The 21,474-nt window shown below is 43.6% G+C and overlaps 1 protein-coding gene across 4 annotated transcripts in view; it reads right to left on the bottom strand.

Moving 5' to 3' along the window:
- The window catches only part of SLC44A3 (solute carrier family 44 member 3), a 72,217-nt gene that overhangs the window by 18,099 nt on the left and 32,644 nt on the right, over positions 1-21,474 (bottom strand). For 2 of the 4 annotated variants that reach the window (XM_032247928.1, XM_032247931.1), the window contains exons 10-12: positions 16,618-16,783; positions 8,906-9,062; positions 6,066-6,152 (exon numbers count right to left, since the gene is read on the bottom strand). In XM_032247928.1, coding sequence (XP_032103819.1) covers positions 6,066-6,152; positions 8,906-9,062; positions 16,618-16,783 — 410 coding nt within the window. The remainder of the gene's footprint in view (positions 1-6,065; positions 6,153-8,905; positions 9,063-16,617; positions 16,784-21,474) is intronic. The other 2 variants (XM_032247929.1, XM_032247930.1) reach the window with 2 other exon arrangements.

Genomic DNA, 21,474 nt, shown 5'->3' with positions numbered 1-21,474 from the left:
CAGGTTTTTCTCTGCCCTGACCTCCACAAGATTATCTGGGACCTTTCTGACCAGTATATTCTTTAGTAAGGAAGACAGAAAGCTGCTGGCATTTCTGATCAAAAAGCAAGAGGCAACAATCTGTACATGTGTTTAGTAGATCTTCTCTAGAGGGATGACAAAGGAAAGTAGGCCGCATGTTTACACACTGCATCAAGGTGCATCAGGGTCACTTGGGTCCCTTCTCAAGGGGAAGCAGCACAGATCCATCAGGCTCCCAGCTATCTTGCATAGTAGCCCAGGCAGAAAAGGGATGTGAAGGCCACTTCCACTTAAAGCACACTTCCATCGTCAAGAATGACCGAGGTGCCTGGCCTTTTACCAGAATCTCATCACCAGTTATTTTATTTATTTATCACAATATATTGTAGCAGCACTACCAGCAGGATCACTTTAAGTAGATACAGATAGATGGCTTCTCTTTGTTCATTCACATTATCAGACAGCTCTACAGAATTCTGGTGGCTCAGAATTGAGGTAACATGAAACATCACTGATTTTTGTGGTTTCAGGATAAGTCCTCACCATGGATAAAATAAAAGGTATATCATGAAGAGAAATGAGCCTGTCATTTTGGAACACCACAGGAAAACAAACAGCTCATATTGCTTTCCATTCTCCCCTCATTTCCCACACACAGCATCATCTCATGGCTTTGAGGCAGCGGGGTGGCACCCTGCATGCCCCCCAGCTCTGGGCTGGATGCCATGACAAGGGTCAAAAAGTCACACAAGAACCTTGACGGTCACTGAACCTAAACTTTTCATTTCACAGAAGCTAAGCAAGGTTAAGAGACTCACCCAAGTTACTCAAATAATGAAGAGGCAGAGGCAAACTGCTGCTATACCTGACTGAAGTCATTTTTACCTGGAAGCTTCTCCCAGCAGACTGGTATAGATACGGTGGTTCCCAGACTTCTGAAACCAGCCCACAGCTCACTGCCTATACCCATTCCTACTTCTGCTGGAAGAAGAACAAGGCATTGAAGAGGAAGGCAATGCTTAAAATGATAAAAATAGAATCAATTAAACAAAAGCCTGGGCACGGTGGCTCACAGCTGTAATCCCAGCACTTTGGGAGGCTCAGGAGAGCAGATTACCTGAGGTCGGGAGTTCGAGACCAGCCTGACCAACATAGAGAAACCCAGTCTCTACCAAAAATATAAAATTAGCTGGGTGTGGTGGCACATGCCTGTAATCTCAGCTACTTGGGAGGCTGAGGCAGGAGAATTGCTTGAACCCGGGAGACAGAGGTTGCAGTGAGCCGAGATCATACCATTGCACTCCAGTCGGGGCAATAAGAGTGAAACTCTGTCTCAAAAAAATTAAATAAAATAAACAAGAACTGAATAATCAACAGAAGTAAAACGTTAATTAAGACAAGAATGACTGCAACTGAACAACACAGTCAACTCAAGGCAACGTTGCTGGTAGCAAAGTGTTCTCTTCCCAATTTGCAAATCCCAACTGTCTGCATGTGTACATTCACCAATTTTGCAGGGTCACCAGGCATTGCCTCGGAAGCCAGATGTCTGAAAAGAACAATGAGTTTGAGTCCTTAAGAAACTATGTTAAGACATCAATTTGGGTTCATGAAGCACACATTTTAGTATGCTTTAATAACACATGCTCTACCTTATTGATTGGCAAAACAGCTCACTGCTGTATGCAAAAATGAAAAATGTATGGAATTCTGCTATTTGCCTATCAAAATTGAATAAAGGATTTTCTAGAATGTTCAGGTCAGTTTGGAACTATCAGGAAGAGTCCTGGGGCCCACCAGTGGGTTTCATACTTAGAGGAACACTGACCTAAAGCCAACATCAGGGCTGGGACAGATGCGTGTGTCCACAATGTGCAAGAGATGTGCGTGTAGGGAGACACTGCCATGAGGAACTGCGTACAGACCCTGTAAGAAACAGTAAGTATGGCATTCCTGCTGAGTGCTTACCCTGTAGTCTCACAGGGGGGTTCTCAGCCAGGCCCCTGGAAAGTGCTGGGAGGTAGCAGGGAGGCTGTAAGGTCCCTTTACCTGAAAGTCTCTGGGAATAGACAGCCAAGACTCCCTGAAGCTTTGACCACTAACTTGCCTGAGGAAAGAAGAAGGGGCCAGACCACCCTGACCAGCCTTTTCTGCATCGATAACTATTTGATTACAGTTATGGTGAATCATCATCTTCAATGCTCCTTCCCCTTTTCTGTCCTCCTCCACAAAAGTCTGCCAGGTAACGAGATGCACTCTGCCAGCGCTACTTGTCTGGACTCTGGCTTTGCAAGGAGCAGAAAAGAATATCCCCAGGTGGTGGTCGAGTCCTCCTCTGGCTATTTTAAAATGCCCAGTAGTTAAGGGCTTGGGTCCTGGAGGCAAAACAGGACTTAGATTTAAATCCTAGTTCGGCCACTATGTGCCTTCTCTAACCCTCAATCTCCCTGTCTGTAGACTGAAGACACTACCTCAAAAACAAACAACTGGTCAGGTACAATGGCTCACACCTATAATCCCAGCACTTTGGGAGGCCAAGGTGGGTAAATCACCTTAGGTCAGGAGTTCGAGACCAGCCTGGCCAATGTGGGGAAACTCCATCTCTACTAAAAATACGAAAACTTAGGGTATAGTGTGGCAAACACCTATAGTCCCAGCCACTCTGGAGGCTGAGACAGGAGAATCACTTGAACCCAGGAGGCAGGGGTTGCAGTGAGCTGAGATCATGCCATTGCACTCCAGCCTGGGCAATAAGAGGAAACTCCATCTCAAAAAACAGAACAAAACAAAAACAGAACTTAACAATTGATATAATACAGGACAAGTGCTCAGCATACAACTGGCAAAACAGTTTACTGCCAATACCCACAGCTATTATTTCTCTTGTTAGTAGCTGGTGATCTCCAGCAGGTGCTCTATACTCAGGTCCACCTTTTCTAGGAAATTTCCCCTAATTACAGAGTCAAATGACCTCTCCCAATGACCAAGGTTCCCCTTTTCTGAACTTCCACAGCCCTATCCCAACACTTAAACATGCGCTTTTCGGTACTGTCACATAAATGTCTCATGCATATGCCCCTTACTGGCCCCTGCCCCCCAACAACTAGCTTGTCAAGTCCCCGGAGGCCTGGCTTTTGTGCTATACAGTAATGACTCTGTATCACTTCTGCATTGCCAGAGTCCTGGCCCCTATTATGCCCAGGTGGAAATGGTCTGCATACGGCATGAACACATGATTGCTGGATGAACGCTTGTGTGAGGTGAACATGTAATTTTTTCAGTATATACACAGTATTTATGATGTAGGGAGAAAAGTAAATGAGGAATGATGAGACTGAGAGTTTTAGTCCCCACTCTGCTAGTGAATGCCCGTGTAGCCTTAGGCTGAGTGTTTACAAAATGCAGCAACTGCCACTGCCTTACCACTAAGACTTAGTGAAGATGGATTAGGCTTTTAAAAAGCAGTGGGATGCCTAACCAGCTCCTTGATGTTAAATAAAGATGAGCATCTGAGTTTTGATTGTAACAAATGGATCTCATTCTCTTTCAGTATTTCCCAGCTCCTATTCTACAAAATGAGGAACATAAAATAGGGTTCAGTCCTTTTAAATCTGATTTCCAGAGACAGAGATGCCACAACGTCCCCTAGTAAGTCATTCCAATGCAAGTAATTTCTGAAACAGTGAATCTAAATTCCTTTTCTCATTTTACATTCACTTTCCTGTGTCCGCCGCCAAAAGAGGCTGACAGTTGCTCTGATCACCATTTACAACCACCTTTAGTCTTAAACATCTTTATTTCACTCTGCTTTCCAGTAGTTGATGTAGACCAGAGGCGACCCTTCCCTCCCCAGTAATATTCACATCAATTCTTGTTTTTTCATTCTTCCTCCTCTTCCCAATCTCCTGAACCGTAGACCTCTGAGCAACACCCACATCAGCTGGCACCACCCAGTTCTACAGGAGTCACCCCAAGGTAAAGGCACTGCGACAGCTGGTTTAGCCACAGCCTAGTGCACAGGCACCAGGATTAGAACCTGAAAGACCTATCCCCATTTGCACCACTGACTCACTACAGGAGCTGGATCAAGACTGGCTTAGTCTTTGTGAATCAGGGATCATTACTGTCATCGACGCATGTGTTATAAGAAGTCATCACCTTTACAGTGGTCATTATGAAGTGGTTAACATTAATGTCACTTATGAGCTTGGAAACATTTTGAACTACGAAGGGAAATGGTGCTGGATTAATTAAGGCGGTGAAATTTCAGAAGGCAGAAAAAATACGTACCTCAGGATAATAGGGCAAAGAAAACAAATGTGAAAATGGGACCAGAGGTTTTCAAATGTGCTTAAGCAGCAGAGACCTGTCTTCAAATGAAACCTTCGGCACACTCCCCCCACTAAACCTTATAAAGTGGAGCTGCTCTGGCTGCAAGGCTGGGCAGGTTAGGCATGGTGTGGGGCCAGGACCCACCCTTCCTCCACCTCACCCGTTTTGCTGCCTTCCTCGCGTGGTGGTCCCCACAGTGTCCACAGGAGCTTTTAGGCTTCCAGGGGTCAGAATGAAAACCATCAGTGAAAGAGGGATGTAGAAAGTACCTGAATTCCCATAATACAGTGAGAGGGGATGACTGGTCAACCCCAGGGCCTTGTAGGGCCATATGGCCAGCATATTTGTATATCAATGGTCTCATTCATTGCTTTTGTCTTTCTAGTCTATCTATATGTTTCTTAGCCTTGATTTTTCATGCATATATATTTAATCATAGTTAATACATTTTTGCAATGCATCTTAAAATATTTATGGAGTAAGTTGGTGTCTGTATACATACACACAGCTAAAACATCTTACACCATGACAAATGTATTCAAAGGGTTTGGACTGAATATTGACATACGACAAGTTATATGTTCCCCCCATTCTGAAAGCTCCTATGCTATTTGATTGTGTTTTATACATGCTGGCTTGCAGGAATCCCGATGAAAACTGAATATACTCTACAATGTTCTCCAAGGTCCTTAAAAGCCTAAAAATAGACCTTACTATAAAAAGGCTACATTTTTCCCTGAATAATAAAAAGTATTTTAAATACCACTTATAAGACATTAAACATAGATGGTCTAATTAGTCTCTTTACTTCTAAAGGTACATTTCTTAGGGAGCGGGCAATTATAAGAAGTACTTTTCTAAGTGAGATTTCTGTGAACATTTAAATTATAAAACAGTCTGCTAACTTACAAAAATACTGCTTTGTGTAAATTTGACTAAGGGCTATTAAAATCTAAATGTTCTACGGAAAAATACAACATATTTAAATTTCCATCAATTTGAAAAATTCAAGAGAGAAAAACAATCTGAAATCCAAACAATTACAAGATATAATTTTTATAATTTTAAAGGAATATTTATAGCTTGAAAAGGAAAAATTGGTGAAATCTATGAAAATTAGGGAGGCAATTCTTTTCCCAGTTCAGGAAAATTATAGTTCTTAGAGAAGACACTGAAAATTAGCTCTTCGTTGATACACATTCATTATGCTAGAGTTTCTAAGTACTCCCCCCTCTTTATTTCCGAAAAGAGGAAGACATTTTTTTTTAGAATTCAAAGCATGGCTTTAATGGCCTATGGTTCTAGGGTAGGGTCTGCAAAGCGCAGCCTAGGAGCCAGCTCCATCACACCACTTGCTTTCCTCTGGCAGGAGCTAAGAACAATTTTTACAATTTTACAATGGCTGGGAAAAAATCAAAACCAAAAAAAGAATATTTCTTGACATGTAAAAATAATATGAAATTCAAATTTCAGTGTTGATAAGTAAAGTTTTTTAGAACATAGCCATATCCATTCATTGACATTTTGCCTACGGCCACTTTCCTGTCATGATGGCAGAATTGAGTGGTTGTGACAGAGAGACTGGTCCGAAAGCCTTAAATATTTACACAATTTGGACCCTTAGAGAAGAATTTGCCAAACCTTGACCTAAGAGATGGAGCCCACTCTTGGACCCTTCTGTGTGTTCTTGAGGCAGGAGGTAGGAGACGTACCTGGTTGAGATGGAGCAGGTATTTGTCAAGACACCAGAAACAGCCACAACAGCATCGGAACAAGTACCTCAGCAATGCACCATGCTGCTGGATCAGGTTGAGACCAAAGGAACAGAGTCAAAAACAACACCGGAAAGAAGGCAAGCAGGCAGTTTCTGAGGCAACAGTTTTGACTTATGCACCTAGGAAACACTGGTGGCGTGGGAGTTCTATTTTGTGCATACTAATACTACTGACTATGGTTCAAGTATTACTGAGGAGCAATGTTTCTCTCTTGTGGACTTACCTGTTAGGGGTGCTATTAACCTCAGCAGAAAGGGAGGTCAGTCCATACTGCACAGTAAAGGAAAAGCAGGCCTTCTGGTTCCAGTAAAAACCACCTTTCCTCCCCCTTTATCTGCCCTTAAGTGTCTGATGGTACACTTTGCTTTTTTAAAGCAAAGTTTACATTCATGAAAAAGTCACAAGCTGGGCTCAGTGGCTCACACCTGTAATCCCAGCACTTTGGGAGGCCGAGGAGGGCAGATTACGAGGTCAGGAGTCGAGACCAGTCTGGCCAAAATAGCGAAACCCTATCTCTACTAAAAATACAAAGAACTAGCCGGGTGTGGTGGTGTGTGCCTATAATCCCAACTACTCAGGAGGCTGAGGCAGGAGAATCATGTGAACCTGGGAGGCGGAGGTTTCAGTGAGCTGAAATCATGCCACTGCACTCCAGCCTGGGCGACAGTGTGAGACTCCATCTCACAAAAAAAAAAAAAAAAAAAAAATCACATCCCAGAAACCAAAAAACAAATAATGCACTGTAGATACTAGTTATGTGCCCACATTAAGTAAAGCATCAAGTTTAACTTTGGGGGAAATAAATCCTGTAGTGATTTTTTTCAGGACTAAAGTTTGAGAGATAAATGACTCCTTCAAAATATAACTTGAACTTGTACATAGCTCAAGAATGAATACTTTAATGAACCTCTTGCGGGAGGGGTGCTTGGTGGCATCCTACCCACTCTCCAGAGTGAAAACATCCCTGAAAACAATCCTGAAATAGCCTAGGATGAGGACCCCAGGAATAACTCAGCCTTATATGGACATTTTCTCATCCCAGTGTTAATTCAATTGGGTGAAACTTGATCTGGATACTTTTCAGCCTGGCTGTGTTGGTGAATGAGCCTATTTAACTGGGAAAAATCACACGGTGGCTGTGTGAAATGTTTAAGTCATGGACACAGTGCTGGGCAGTAAGGCTGCTGAGGAAGAAAATTTTTTTTAACCTAAGAAAGGACACATTTTCCCAATAGTGACATCATTAAAAGCAATTTTGGCCCTTGGTCCTTGTGGGATCTGGGAAGTGATAAATAACCTTTTAGACCTCAGTCAGAGAGACCCTGGGCCTTCCATTGACTTCTCTTTTAGACTTACGAAAGGCTGTTTCCCCAGGGAGTTTAAGATGCCTAGCTTTAGGAGGGACAGAAAGCTCCCCGATGCTCATTAATTTATGATGTTCTATTATGAATCACACACATACACATCACAAATAGATTTAAAATAAAATGCTGTCCTGTTCTTCAAGAAATCCTGCAAGTTTGCTAAGACTGAAGGATTGATTCCAAAATGCAGGAGCCAAAAGTAGCTAGTTTTGTCCTGGATACCGAAATGCCTCTTCAAGTCACCAAAAGGTGGCCAAGCAAAATATTAATAGAAATGCAATAAAATAATTCTACAATCAGGGGCAACTGCTTAGCATGCATTTCCAGATAAGGAAGCCAGATAATTTTAAGTGATATCCAATCAATTGCTTCTAATTGATACACTAAATCCTGACTATAGATTTTAAAATATCAACAATTCAGATATATTTTTAAAAAGCAAATGAAAACAATTCTAAAATAAAATGTCAACCTATGGGTAAAATGTCCTCAATTTACTAAGGACACATAGCTACACCTGAAAGGTTAGAATCAGGTAAGTTTATGAAACTGACCAAGTCACCAACTCTGAGGTGGTGATGGGGGAGAGATTAACATTGTGTGAGAACAGAAGAGTTGGGAAGAGTCCAATCTTCCCTTGTTTGGCAGGCCAGAAATACCATGAGAACAGCTGTTTTCCTGGTGTTCTGGTTTCCACTGGCATTCATAACCAAATGTGCATGGAAATAAAAACCAGGGAGGAGAAATCCCCCAGGCACAAAAGCCCTACAGTTTTCTGTCCTTTGAGCTGAGATGGAGGTCAGCTGGCCCATCTCACTCTCAAGTGCATTAGTGCACACACGTGTACACACACACATGTACACATACACATACACACTCTCATGTACACTCATTCAAACTCTCTCCTTTTCTCCCTCCTTCCTCCTCACACAGGCCAGGAATTTCCCATGACACCTTCTGGGAAACACAAAAGGCAGGCAATATTTTAGCATTAAAACAGAAATGAACAAATATTCCTATCTTATAGTGTATTTTTTCACTTAAAAAAGCATGATTAAAAAAAAAACCATGATAAACATTTACAAAAAGTTGTTTAAATTTCACCTTAAGAGTTCATCCCATTTGTTCAGCATTTGCATAAGAAGGAAATTCAGTGAACTCAGAACTACTCCCTCCCCACGCCATCTCCACCACATTGGAGAAAACCCAATAAACAAAACCATAAACAAAACAGAGACTCTGGGAAAATAAAAGGTTTGCTGGGAGAGGCGGGAGATGGGAGCTGGGGAGCACAGGGGCTTTCTGCACGGCCACAGGTCACATTTCTGTCCTGGGACCTGCTGTAGTTTTCCAGTAATTAAGTTTTTGGCAACCCAAACATGGAACATGCTGTGTTTCAGGAGATAGCCTTACCTGCTCTTTCAGCGCGTTATGCATGTACATGACAATGATTCTTGGAATCTGCACCACAGGGATTAAAAATGACCCTTTCACAACAGTTCCTTGATGGTAGAAGAAGAGAATGGAGAGAGACGAAAGGATGGGACGATCAGGAGGGTCATTTTGACTTCTGGAAATAGGGAAAAAGACAGCATTTTAAAAACACTTTTTATAAAGCAGCAAACACTCTCTGGTTCCAATTATCCGTGGCAGTAACAACTTAGAAAGTTGTGATGCAATAGCATTTGGCACACTTTTTATACTCCTTGGTAGCTTCGGTTAAATTGTTTCTTGGATTCATTTAATTCGTTTTGGTGCCACTCAATGCTACAAAGAATATAAAACAGGAAAAATTAAAAAAATATATTGATGAGTTAAAAAAGATTTCCTCTTTATAATGCCTAGCCCATCCACCAACCCTTCAGCCTATTCATCTCATTTTTACTTTCGGAAGTTTAATTGTAGCACAGTCTCCAAGGTTTGATTACACAGGACTATACGTAAATATTGCCAGCATTCGCCTGGTGATTAAAAAAATCATCACCACATCACGTGACCAGGGTCAGTGGCCAGAGAGGCACCAGTGAACTCCCGTTACAGGGAGGGGACAGAGAGCCCCGGGTGCTTGGCTTCTGCACAGCTCTAGGCTCCCCAAATCCTGCTGGTTTCCACCCTGCTCTTTAAAGGTCACTCCAGTGTGAATCATTTACGGGACTTGTCATGACGCAGCTCCCAAGAATGTGTACAAGTCAGTTTCACAGGCAGGGAAAAAAAGTGAGAAAGAACAGAATGGGCACAGCCGTCACTCTCCCCTAAACCTGAAGATAAAACAAAGGAGTGGGGGCTGGTGCCGCCCCAGGGGTGACCCTCTGAATTCCCGCTGAAGCCAGTTCTACAAAATAAGGCCTTTCTGAGAAGCAACTTCACAGATTCCCAGTGAAGCTTGGTTTCTTTATAATGGATTATTCTCCAACTTGCTCTGGTTGCTAATAAGTCACTATGAATTAAGGTTTTGACAGCAGCCTAGGTTTTGAGAGAGGAAAAGGAAGGCAGCCAAAAATGTTTCAAGAGTTGGCAATGGCTGCATTTTGCTGTTACTCAAATCAGCTGGGAAGAAAAAGAGAACATGAAAGTAATATTGGGAGCTGAAAAACTGCAACCCAGTTGTCCCACAAAAAGAGGGATGTGTGTTTCACCCCAGTATTATTTAAAATAGGAAAAACCATGGAAGCTATTGCTAATAGGAACTCATTTTGATCGGATAAACTAGAAGAGTAGGGTAGGCCAGGAAAGTCTGACACATTTTTTTCCCTTTCCTCACTTTTTTTTAAAGGAAGAATGTTTACTTTTCCATTGAGGAGATTTATGTGCCTTAGAACTTATTATGGTGCTCAAGAGGGGATGCAGGGAGAAGAGGACACCACCTGCTTTCCATCTGGCAGGGAAACAAATGATTCATAGGCCACTGGGCCTCAGGGTTAGCCCTCCAGGTACTGAAGTGTGGGGTTAGCCATCAGCCTTCGGAGGTTTCACTGCAGTGGGGTTAACCATTTCAGGCAGAGGACTGCCTCCACTGCCTCAGCTTCCCTGGTCTGTAACACATCCTGGTTATGGCTCGAGGCTCTGCAAGGCTTGTTGGCTGGAAGACCCACAGGTTCCAGAAGCTGGGTTATCACATGATGAGAGAGGGAACTTAAAAAGAGAGCCCTTTCAACCCAAGCCAGCTCACAGAGCCAGGAGTCACTCAATACCTGCCCTCAAAACTAGAAACAGCCCTATGGAAAAAAAGGCTAATGAAGTGGCATGTCTCTGGGGCCACCTTCTCCTCTCAGACTCATTTCCATGTTCAAAGGTAACGTCATCCTGCTACCTCTCCCTGCTGTGTGTGTGTGTGGCTGTGCCTCCTGCTTTGTCTCCCTCACAACCAGACAAACCTGCCTTCAGGAAGAGGGTCTGACACACCCAGTGATGCTAAACATAATACTTATCTCTGGACTTATTCATATTTTAAGCGCGGTGGCTCAAGCCTGTAATCCCAGCACTTTGGGAGGCCGAGGCGGGTGGATCACGAGGTCAAGAGATCGAGACCATCCTGGTCAACATGGTGAAACCCCGCCTCTAATAAAAATACAAAAAAATTAGCTGGGCATGGTGGTGCGTGCCTGTAATCCCAGCTACTCAGGAGGCTGAGGCAGGAGAATTGCCTGAACCCAGGAGGCGGAGGTTGCGGTGAGCCGAGATCGCGCCATTGCACTCCAGCCTGGGTAACAAGAGTGAAACTCCGTCTCAAACAAAAAAAAAAAAAAAAAAAAAAAAAGAATTGACCTGGGGGACAGCATTGCAGGGTTGAGCATATGGGGAAACCCAGCAATAAGTTTCTCAGGAGGCTGGAGAGGACTAGGTCCCCAGTCAAGCTTCCTCATCTCTCTCTAGACCTTCCCACTGGGCCACATCCACCCCAATTCTGTGGGTAGCGGCAGCAAGGAAGACACGGGCATTGTTAGAGGGTAAGGCAACTCCAGCACGTGCCCCATGAAGCCCAGCTTCCCCCTTCTTTTGGATGTGTGGCTGTTTTGAGTGCTAACGGTGCCTGGCTCCCAGAACAACAAGCCAGGTCCCCAGAATACATCAATCCAAGTTGTGGGGCAAAGGGTTTCCTGGTCCCATCCATCCAAGTCCTCTGACACCTCTGGGTCATGGTACCAAGTACTGTTTGTAACTTCCAGTCCCATCAGACAGTACAGTGCACACAGCCAAGCAAGTCACATCATGGTCCTAGGGACAAGCTTTAGCTCTAGTTAGATGCAGCCTGTGCTCACTAAAAATTCTTCTGACATTACAGAAAATGAATTTTGTGCTGAGGCTGCTGGAATAGGTGTGGGCTGCACGGGACGAATGGCCTCCAACATAAAGCTGGTCCCAGCAAAGGACCATGTGGCTTCTGCAGAGACCATGTCCCTTGCCGTATTTCTTACAACAAGATCACTGCAAATGGGGCTTGGAGAGCTGAGAAGGCTTTATGTTTCTTTCTAATTCTACAGAAAATGAACATTGTCTTTATTATAAAGACGAGCATTCCTTAACTGGCCTGGGTAACTCTTGCTATGTTAGGAAATTCATCTGTCTCTACCTAAATTCTGTAGGCTCTGCTGTGAATCCATTTCCTCTTCTCCCTCAGCAGATTCAGAGCAGCTGGAAACCATCGTCTGTATATTTGAAAACGATGATGAAGCTATGCATCAAGTGTCCCTTCAAACACCTTGAATGGTGCTAGCTTCTTCCTATCACATCCCTAACAGCACCTTTGGCTCTCAGTTGATCCCTCTTCAAGCAAATGGTTGTAAAAAGTAAATTCTACAGATTGCCCATACTCTGGTACCTGACGGTCTTTGTATGAACTCTTCTGCCCTCTTAGTGCTTAAATGAATGACAAAGATGAATGCCCCCTGGCTATATTTAATCCTCACCCTGAATGCAGGCCAGAAAAGGACACAAAGAATTGTGAACTTTGAGATAAGGAAAAACCTTGAGGTTTCAAAATTAGCCAGAAAATAAAAAAGGAAGCAGAGCTCTTTAATAAATGGAATAGTTGTGCTAAAAATAAATCGTTGTGTATATTATAAATTATTTTTTAAATCAAAGTAATATGTAAAGTATCTTACAAACCCCAAAAGCACTGCTAGGCTTAATAGGTAAAATAGCAGTTTTCTTTCCCCATTCATAATTCTCTCTCCCTAGAGATAATACCGGAGCTGTTTTAGAGAACTCACCTCCACACCCCAAAATTACATGTTCTTACTGCTATTTCTTGATTTTTCAGCTTCAGATATTATCTTTTACTTTTTTTTTTTTTTTTTTTAGAGACAGGGTTTCACCATGTTGGCCAGGCTGGTCTTGAGCTCCTGACCTCAGGTGATCCGCCCATCTCGGCCTCCCAAAGTGCTGGGATTACAGGTGTAAGCCACCACGCCCAGCCAGCTTCAGATATTGTCTACTGACTTTTCTGCTATGAAAGATTCTGGTTTCATTTTCTTACATAGCCTAACTTCCCCAATCCCCCTCACACTCATGTTCTCATCCTTTCTTCCAATATAATCACATCAAAGTTATTAATGCTTAGTGTTTGTCATTCATACATAAATATGTGCTGTAAACAATATTCACAACTAATCCAAGTAGTATATTCCAATTAGATTTCCCTTCCTGTACAACTTTTTTTTTTTTTCTGAAGTTGTTACATATTTTTTATTAGCTTGGATTTCCATGGGCATCACCGAATGCTTCACCAATGCGTAAAGGCTTTTTTTTCTTAGCATGTTCGAATATACCTAGTATTCCCTCGGTTCCACTTTCTTTTCATGGTGACATCTCTCCTGGAACCCACTGTCTACCTTAGCAGCTTTCTATACCTGCTGCATAACTACCCTCCCGAGAATTCCTTTCTCTTCTTGAGCCTGTTTTCTGAAACTCATGTTTTCCTCTCTGGCTTACTTATTAGTTTCAGTGGGGAATATTCCTCCTCGAAAGGACGTGGGCAGGGAAATTTTGGGACTGGCTGTGCATGACTTTATTCTTCTTTACCCTTGACTAGTAGTAGGACTAGGTAGAGCACTCTATACTAGCTATAGATGGGCTACACAATTCTAGGTTGCAAATAATCTTTCACTAGACTTCTACAGCCTTGCTGTACTGTTTTTCTGGTTCAGAGTTGCTGTTGAAAGTCAGATCCTATTCTGGTCCTTGATCCTTTGCCTGTGATCTTTTTTCCCTCGGGAAGCTTCTGGGATCTCTTTACTTGTGTCCTCCAGCCCTGGGAAATTTTCTTTGTTAATTCCTCTCTTTCTTCTGTTTTTTTTTGTTGTTGTTGTTGTTCTGTATTTCTGGAACTCATATTAGTCAGATACTGGGACTGCCAAATTTATCCTCTTTTAGTCCTTTCTCCCTTATTTTATGTCGCTTTGTCTCTTTATTCTACCTTCCGAAAGAGTTTGTCCACTTTATATTTTAATCCTTCAACAGAAAATTTGCACTTTTGTAATCACAATTACTTAGGGGTCTTGTTTCCTCACTATGCACTTATTTTTGTGGTGGGGGGTCCTAGCAATATATCTTTGTTTCTCTGATTATATTATAGTTTGTTTTGTAGTTTCCTTTTGTTCATTTTGTTTAATAATCACTGATGAACAGTTCAAGTTGAAGAGTGAGGCTCTCCAGAATACCTAGAAGCTCTGTGTGAGGAATGTTAATTGTTGTCTGACGAGCTTCACTGTTTTGCTAGGAGTCAGAAAATCCATTTCATTGGGGGGGCCCCATGTGGCACTATCTGTAGGTCTTCACATTGGGTTAGGCAGTTTCTCCATAAAAGCATCCTCTAACCTCTTCCTAGGGAATATCAAATGAACTGCCAACGTTCTGTGAGCTGAACTGTGGAATGTGGGGTGCTGATGTTTGTGTGGGGGGCCTCACTTCAGTGTTTAGGCTTTTACTCACTCCCCCTGCTTTTAGTACAGAGACTTGCCCCCAGTCTCAACTGTACCCGATACCCCAAGTCCAGGCCCTCTCTGGTTTCCCTCTCTGGAGAACAAATTTCCCTGTCTCAGCAGGTGTGGATTTGGGAGTCTACTCCTTAGGAAGGCTTTCAGCTAATCTTAGGGATGGTTTTTATACTTGAATTCCTGAGTCTTTCTGGGATTCTGTGGCTCACTTCAGGCTGCGTCTTATTTGCACCCCCTCACGCAGCCAGCATGCACAGACAGGCTGCTTCAGCTTTCTCCAGGGGGAGCTCAGGGGCACCGCTCCACCTCCCTCTCCTCCGCTCTCACCATTTGGTTGGTGTTTCTTATCTGCTGTCATTGCCTCTGTTTCTCACTGTCCTGGTGTGTTTATGCTTGTTTCAATCTTTCATGATTTTTTGAGTGGCTGGAGAGAGGGAAGGGATTCGAAGATAAGTATATATGCCTCACTGGAACTCCAAATGAGAAGTCCTCATTGAAAATGCTTTGGTTTTGTTATTCTAAGACAACACAAAATTGCTGGCAGGCAAATATTACTTGCTGGCCAATTTGGTTAGAATACCCTCTTTGCTCCCCTACTTGGGAGCAAGCAATACACACAACCCACCCCCAGCTGCTTGTAGGTTCTCAATGCCAAGGGCAGCTTCCCCTCTATGAGTCCTCTGGAGCCTCTAATGATGGAGGCTTCAGAATTGCACACTACATTGAAAACCCACAGTGCTCCTGGCCATGCATGGTGGCTCACCTCTGTAATCCCAGCCCTTTGGGGAGGCTGAGGTGGGCGGATCATGAGGTCAAGAGATCAAGACCATCCAGGCCAACATGGTGAAACTCTGTCTCTACTAAAAATACAAAAATTAGCTATGCGTGGTAGCACACACCTGTAGTCCCAGCTATTTGGGAGGCTGAGGCAGGAGAATCGCTTGAGTCTGGGAGGCAGAGGTTGCAGTGAGCCGAGAGCACACCGCTACACTCCAGCCTGGCAACAGGGCAAGACTCTGTCTCAAAAAAAAAAAAAGAAAGAAAAGAAAAGATAAGAAAAACGAAAAAGCAACCCACAGTGCTCCTTCTCGTCAGGAGGAAACTGCTCAATGGCAGGAATTACCCCTGGTGGGCTGTCTCTCCCATGAAGCTCATGCCTCTCGATCATTTGGTCTGAGAGGTCGGAGGAGGATCAGCCCTTTGTAGAGTAAACTTTCTGTTTTGAGTCCAGCCCTGACATTGCCCTGGCTGGGCTCCTCTGTCCTGTGGGCTCTCACTGACCCGGGGTGAGAGTCCCACACAGGAGAGGTAAAGCGTTCTGGGGTGTGTGTGTTTGGATGTGTCCTCAATTGCTTTCAGAGGCGATGGGGATACAAACAGAGAAGCAAGTAACTAATTCACTAGCACCTAACTATAATATAAATTATATTTTGTGGTTACATACAATTCCTTTAGGATTTTTTTCCCCCAAGCAAACGTTATTGGATTTTGCAGATCACAAAGTGAGGCTCACAGAATTTACTGAAGCATATTCAAAATAGACCAGTAATTTTTTTGTCTAAAGTCAATTTGGATGGATATCATAAGGAAGTTCGACCCTTCCTTTCTTTCTTTTTTTTTTTTTTTTTTTTTTTTTTTTAATATTAAAAGAATGGCGGGTACAGTGGCTCATGCCTGTAATCTCAGCACTTTAGAAAGCCAAGGTGGGTGGATCACAAGGTCAAGAGTTCAAGACCATCCTGGCCAATATGGTGAAACCCCATCTCTACTAAAAATACAAAAATTAGCTGGGCATGGTGGCAGGCGCCTGTAGTCTCAGCTATTTAGTAGGCTGAGGCAGGAGAATCACTTGAACCTGGGAGGCGGAGGTTGCAGTGAGCAGAGATGGCACCACCACGCTCCAGCCCCTTTTTATCTTTCAAGTCTAAGAAATATGATCTCTCCCTGTTTGGCTTCTTTCTAAATTTTCCAGCTTAAAGCAAAAGAGGTTGGAAATGTGACAGATTTAAGGTATAATATTTTTTCTCACCACCAAATGAGCATACAGCCCAATTTTTAGCTTAGTCTTTTATTCTTGCCAACTCATTTTAAGGGGCTAGGTCAACATTCCCAAATATCTTTTGATATATTAACATGAAGCACATAGATAAACCACATAGATAAACCAATAGAAAAAAACACTGGACCTACCTGTTGAAATAACAAGTAACCACTGCTCCAGCTATAGTCATTTGCTGGCACGCAAGGATGAATTCACTAGTCCAGAAGAGGCCAATTAAATGGTACCACCACATGTACCGAATACCCGAAAGGGGCTTATATTCCACTTGGCCACCTTCCATAACCTGGGCAGTTCCTAAAGTTTAAAACACAAACATCCTTTATATCAGTGTTTTCCTAAGCATGAACCATGGTTCAACAAGCCATGTTTCTTTATGCCTGGCCTTTGGCATTACATAAAACAGATGTCAAAGTCAAGTACCCACCATAATTTATAATATACACAGCAAAAAATAAAAATCAGGAACACACATTTAACTTCTAAATAATACCAACAGTGATCATTACAGTGATCATTGGTAGGCAATTTCCAAGGCACCTAACACATACGATAATACTCATCTCATTTTGTGGATATGAAAACAGGTTTAGAAGAGGCAAGTAGGCCAGGTGCAGTGGCTCACACCTGTAATCCCAGCACTTTGGGAGGCCAATGCAGGCAGATCACACGAGCTCAGGAGTTTAAGACCAGCCTAGCCAACGTGGTGAAACTCTGCTTCTACAAATATTAAATACAAAAATTAGTCAAGTGTGGTGGCAGATGCCTGTAGCTCCAGCTACTTGGGAGGCTGAGGTAGGAGAATCACTTGAACCTGGGAGGTGGAGGTTGCAGTGAGCCAAGATCATGCTACTGCACTGCAGCCTGGGTGACAGAGCGAGACTCTGGTCTCAAAAAAAAAGAAAAGAAAAGAAGAGACAGGTAACTTTTGTAAAGTCTCAGAGTTCATAATTAGTAGAAGGAAAATAAAAACCTGAACACGTGGGACTCTGAAAATTCATAGTTTTCCTACCACATCACTTTGTGATGCAAACCAAACTTGTTACACTGATGAAACCACACAAAGATATTAGTACCACATTATAGAATCCTTCTTCACCAAAAATTTAAACTTTATGAAAGAGACAAGTATCTTTGTTTTCTCAAAAGGATCTATTTCAGATTTCATTTCAAGAGCAAACTCTCGTAGCACATTTAAAATGTCTACTGAGCCTCAGCGTTAACCTTCCCAGGTTCAGATCCCAGCTTTGCCTCTTTGTGGGTAGCCCAGGACAAGTTATTTGGCCTCTCGGAGTTTTAGATTCCTTATCTAGAATACCTGGAGGAGTTTTAGATTCCTTATCTAGAATACCTGTATCCTGGTGGTAGTTTGAGCATGGAGTGAGATTACCTGGAAAGCACTTGGTATTGTGCCCAGCCCATAGTAATAGCGTCCCATAAGTGATCATGGTTTATTACTATCATTAAATTTCAGGAGCACAGTGTTACATTCAACTGAGGCCAGCAAGGTCGCCCTAATGTCTTGCCATTCACATAGGTATATCCTGCCTTCTTTTCTCTCCTCTAAAGAAGTCTTTGAATTAGCTCTGAAGACACTGGTAAATCCAAATCCCAGCTTTGTGGCTGCATATGATTTTTAGATATTTTCCCACTACGGATTTTAAATCAACTACTGTAAAGAAGAAGATCTTTGGCTCTGGTATTTGGTGAAACCTATAGCTTGAAGAACATTTAGAGATTATTTCAGCTATAAACTGACTTCAGGTTCGTTACTCAGGAGTCCTTAGATATTCACAGTAGGGTCTGTATGAAGGAAAGGGGAAGATAACTGCTGTAGATCAAAAGCTGATTCCACTGAGTAAGACTGATCTTAATTCCCAAGCTCTATGATCTGCTGAACAAGAGTGACATTGTAAGAAACAGTGGAGCAGCTTGATTTACAGAGAGATCAATATTTTATGAATGCTGGGCCCACTTTGGCTTGGAGGCAATATTTGTTTTGGGTAAGGATGGATTAATGCCTATGCTTTTCCAAAATGGGGTGTGATTCAGGGCATGCTTCAGGAAACATTCCCAATTCCAGAGGAGGTGTCCCCTCCCAGAGTGCCTGTTTGGTAGGTGAGGTCAGCGGACTTTGAGAAACACTCTGGAATATCAGAAGTGCCCTGGGCCAGGGAACAAGTATCTGCTCCTCCTACAAGGCCCAGCAGTATTGGCTACAGATTATGGTTCTGCAAAACCAGGTTCACAATATCACAAATAGTGAGTGAGGACAGAGAACGTTTCCACAGAACAGGACGGATGGTTTCTTCAAACAAAGGTAAGCATGTCCTGCTGGACCTGAACGCTAATGGGGGCCAGTCCTCCTCTCAGCTGCCCTGTGCTGTCAAGGGCACATATGCACACACCTCCCAACCTGGCACAGTCAGTGGTGGGAGCAGCTAAAGTGATGAGTCAAGATCCACTTAGACATTATAAAGCCTTTGGCATTCCCCAAGAAGCAGAACCCGCAAGTTATTTTTGAGTGATCACTATTGTATCTGAACATCCTTATTAAAACCATCTTCTATTTGTTCCTGGGGGTGTTTAGGACTTTCCTTTAGGGTAGAGTTCCTCACTGACATTGTGGACCAGATCTTCACTGGGGCTGGGGCTGTCCTGCACCCTGAAGGGTGTTAGCAACTTGCCACACCTCTCTATACAGATGCCAGAGCGCTCTCCCACCCCCACCAGCCACGACAACCCAAAAATGTGTCCACGCAGTGCCAAATGCTACATCAGGGGCAAAAAGTCACCTGGAGGGGCCGCTTGAGAACCACTGGGTTAGACAAACGTTCAGGGGTGCGCTGGCTTCAGGACAAAAGCCAGGACACTAGCTGGATCCAGCTCGGAGCCTGCAGTTGCAGAGCCTGTGGGTGGGGCAGACGTGGTCAGGCGCACATGACTGCCCTCGCCTGGATGGCTGTGTCAGTGCAGGCAAGATCCCCTCATCACATGACAGTTGCTTTGTCTTTACGGATTGGGCACTACCACTGCTATCATGGGTAGCTAATGTGTGTTAATGGGAACTAGACTACGGGTAGATCCCAAGATAGGATGAATCTCAGGGGACAGTGGTGTGAAGAGCACTGAATTGGGAGAAGGCTTATTCCAGGCTCAGCTTTGAAATGTGTGACAAGCAATGTGGGCCACTGCTCTCTGATGGTTAAGAGAGTAGACAAGTGGCCGGGCGCGGTGGCTCAAGCCTGTAATCCCAGCACTTTGGGAGGCCGAGGCGGGTGGATCACGAGGTCAAGAGATCAAGACCATCCTGGTCAACATGGTGAAACCCGTCTCTACTAAAAATACAAAACATTAGCTGGGCACGGTGGTGTGTGCCTGTAATCCCAGCTACTCAGGAGGCTGAGGCAGGAGAATTGCCTGAACCCAGGAGGCGGAGGTTGCGGTGAGCCGAGATCGCGCCATTGCACTCCAGCCTGGGTAACAAGAGTGAAACTCCTTCTCAAAAAAAAAAAAAGAGAGTAGACAAGATGACCTTGGGACAGTGATTACTGGCTTGGGCTTGAGAGTCACACAGCCTGAGAGTCACATCTCTGCACTGTCCCTTAAAGGCTGAGCAACCTCAGGCAAACAGTGGGACTTTTTAAAAATCTGCCTCATCACTTGAAATTGGAGGATAGTAATACTTACTTCTCACACTCTTGGTGATCTCGTCCTGTCTTGGGGCTCTAAGTGCCATACCCATAGCTGTTATGAGTTAAGTATAATAAACAGGTAAGGCTCTTAGAATATTAAGAGCAATCGGGTCAGCTATAGTGAGTGCCATACAGGGTTAGTAATAAATGAGATATAGGTGGATAGAATTCCAATTCTGAAATTAACTTACACATTTATTGAGCATCTACTGCATGCTGGCATTACGCTGGACCTCAGCTATTAGGGGAACAATAAAAGAGGCCAAAAAAGAAATCAGAGTGAGGATGCCATCTGAGTTACTATCAGAAACTTTCATGCTCCCATACTGTTCCATTCATTTCCCCTTCTTCTGCATAACAGTTTTATAAATTCCTCAAGCTTCACGAGCTTCCTTCCCATCCTCACTCTCAATGATCTTACTTCCTGTTTCTCTGAGAAAACTGGTGCAATCAGAAAACCTCTGCTAGTGCCAACCACTTAACACCTACCTGCTATCAACACAGGTCCATCATCTGAGCCCTCTCCCTGAACATTAATAAATGGTCCATGATCTTATAGCCATACTTCACCAGACCCCACTCTTTCTCATCTATGTGAACATAGCCCTTCAATTTATTTATTTTTTTTGGTGGGGGGATGGAGTCTCGCTCTGTTGCCCAGGCTGGAGTGCAGTGGCACAATCTCAGCACGATGCAACCTCCATCTCCCGGGTTCAAGTGATTTGCCTGCCTCAGCCTCCCAAGCAGCTGGGACTACAGGCATGTCCCACCATGCCCAGCTAATTTTTGCATTTTTAGTAGAGACAGGATTTCACCATGTTGGCCAGGATGGTCTCGATCTCTTGACCTCATGATCCACCCGCCTTGGCCTCCCAAAGTGTTGGGATTACAGGCATAAGCCATCATGCCTGGCTGCTCTTCAGTAATTTTCACTCTCTTTATCAAAATCTTTCTCTCTACTGAATCATTCTCAACTATCTCCCATCTTTAAGAAAAATCTACTGTGGACTCTTTCCTCTCCCAGCTTCCTCCCCATTTCTGTTCCTTTTAACAGCGAAATTCCTCAAGATTGTCTACACTTACTCTTTCCAATTCTTTTCCTCCCACTTTCTCTTCACCTACTCCAATCATGATCATTCAGTGGTCAATCCTCAGTTCTCCCTTAGTGGCCGCACATGCCACACTGGACCCTGTGAAACCCTTCACCTGCATTCCAGGGCACCACACCCACTTTCTTCTTCTACCCGCTGGTCACTCCCTCTCAGTCTTCTTTGTTTGTTCTCCCTCATCTCC

This window comes from Sapajus apella, unplaced genomic scaffold (assembly GCF_009761245.1).
Source record: "Sapajus apella isolate SASKATOON/1434 unplaced genomic scaffold, GSC_monkey_1.0 scaffold64, whole genome shotgun sequence".
Lineage (NCBI taxonomy): Eukaryota > Metazoa > Chordata > Mammalia > Primates > Cebidae > Sapajus > Sapajus apella.
Note: the sequence above shows the minus strand (reverse complement) of the source record. Positions and strands in the feature narration are given on the sequence as shown.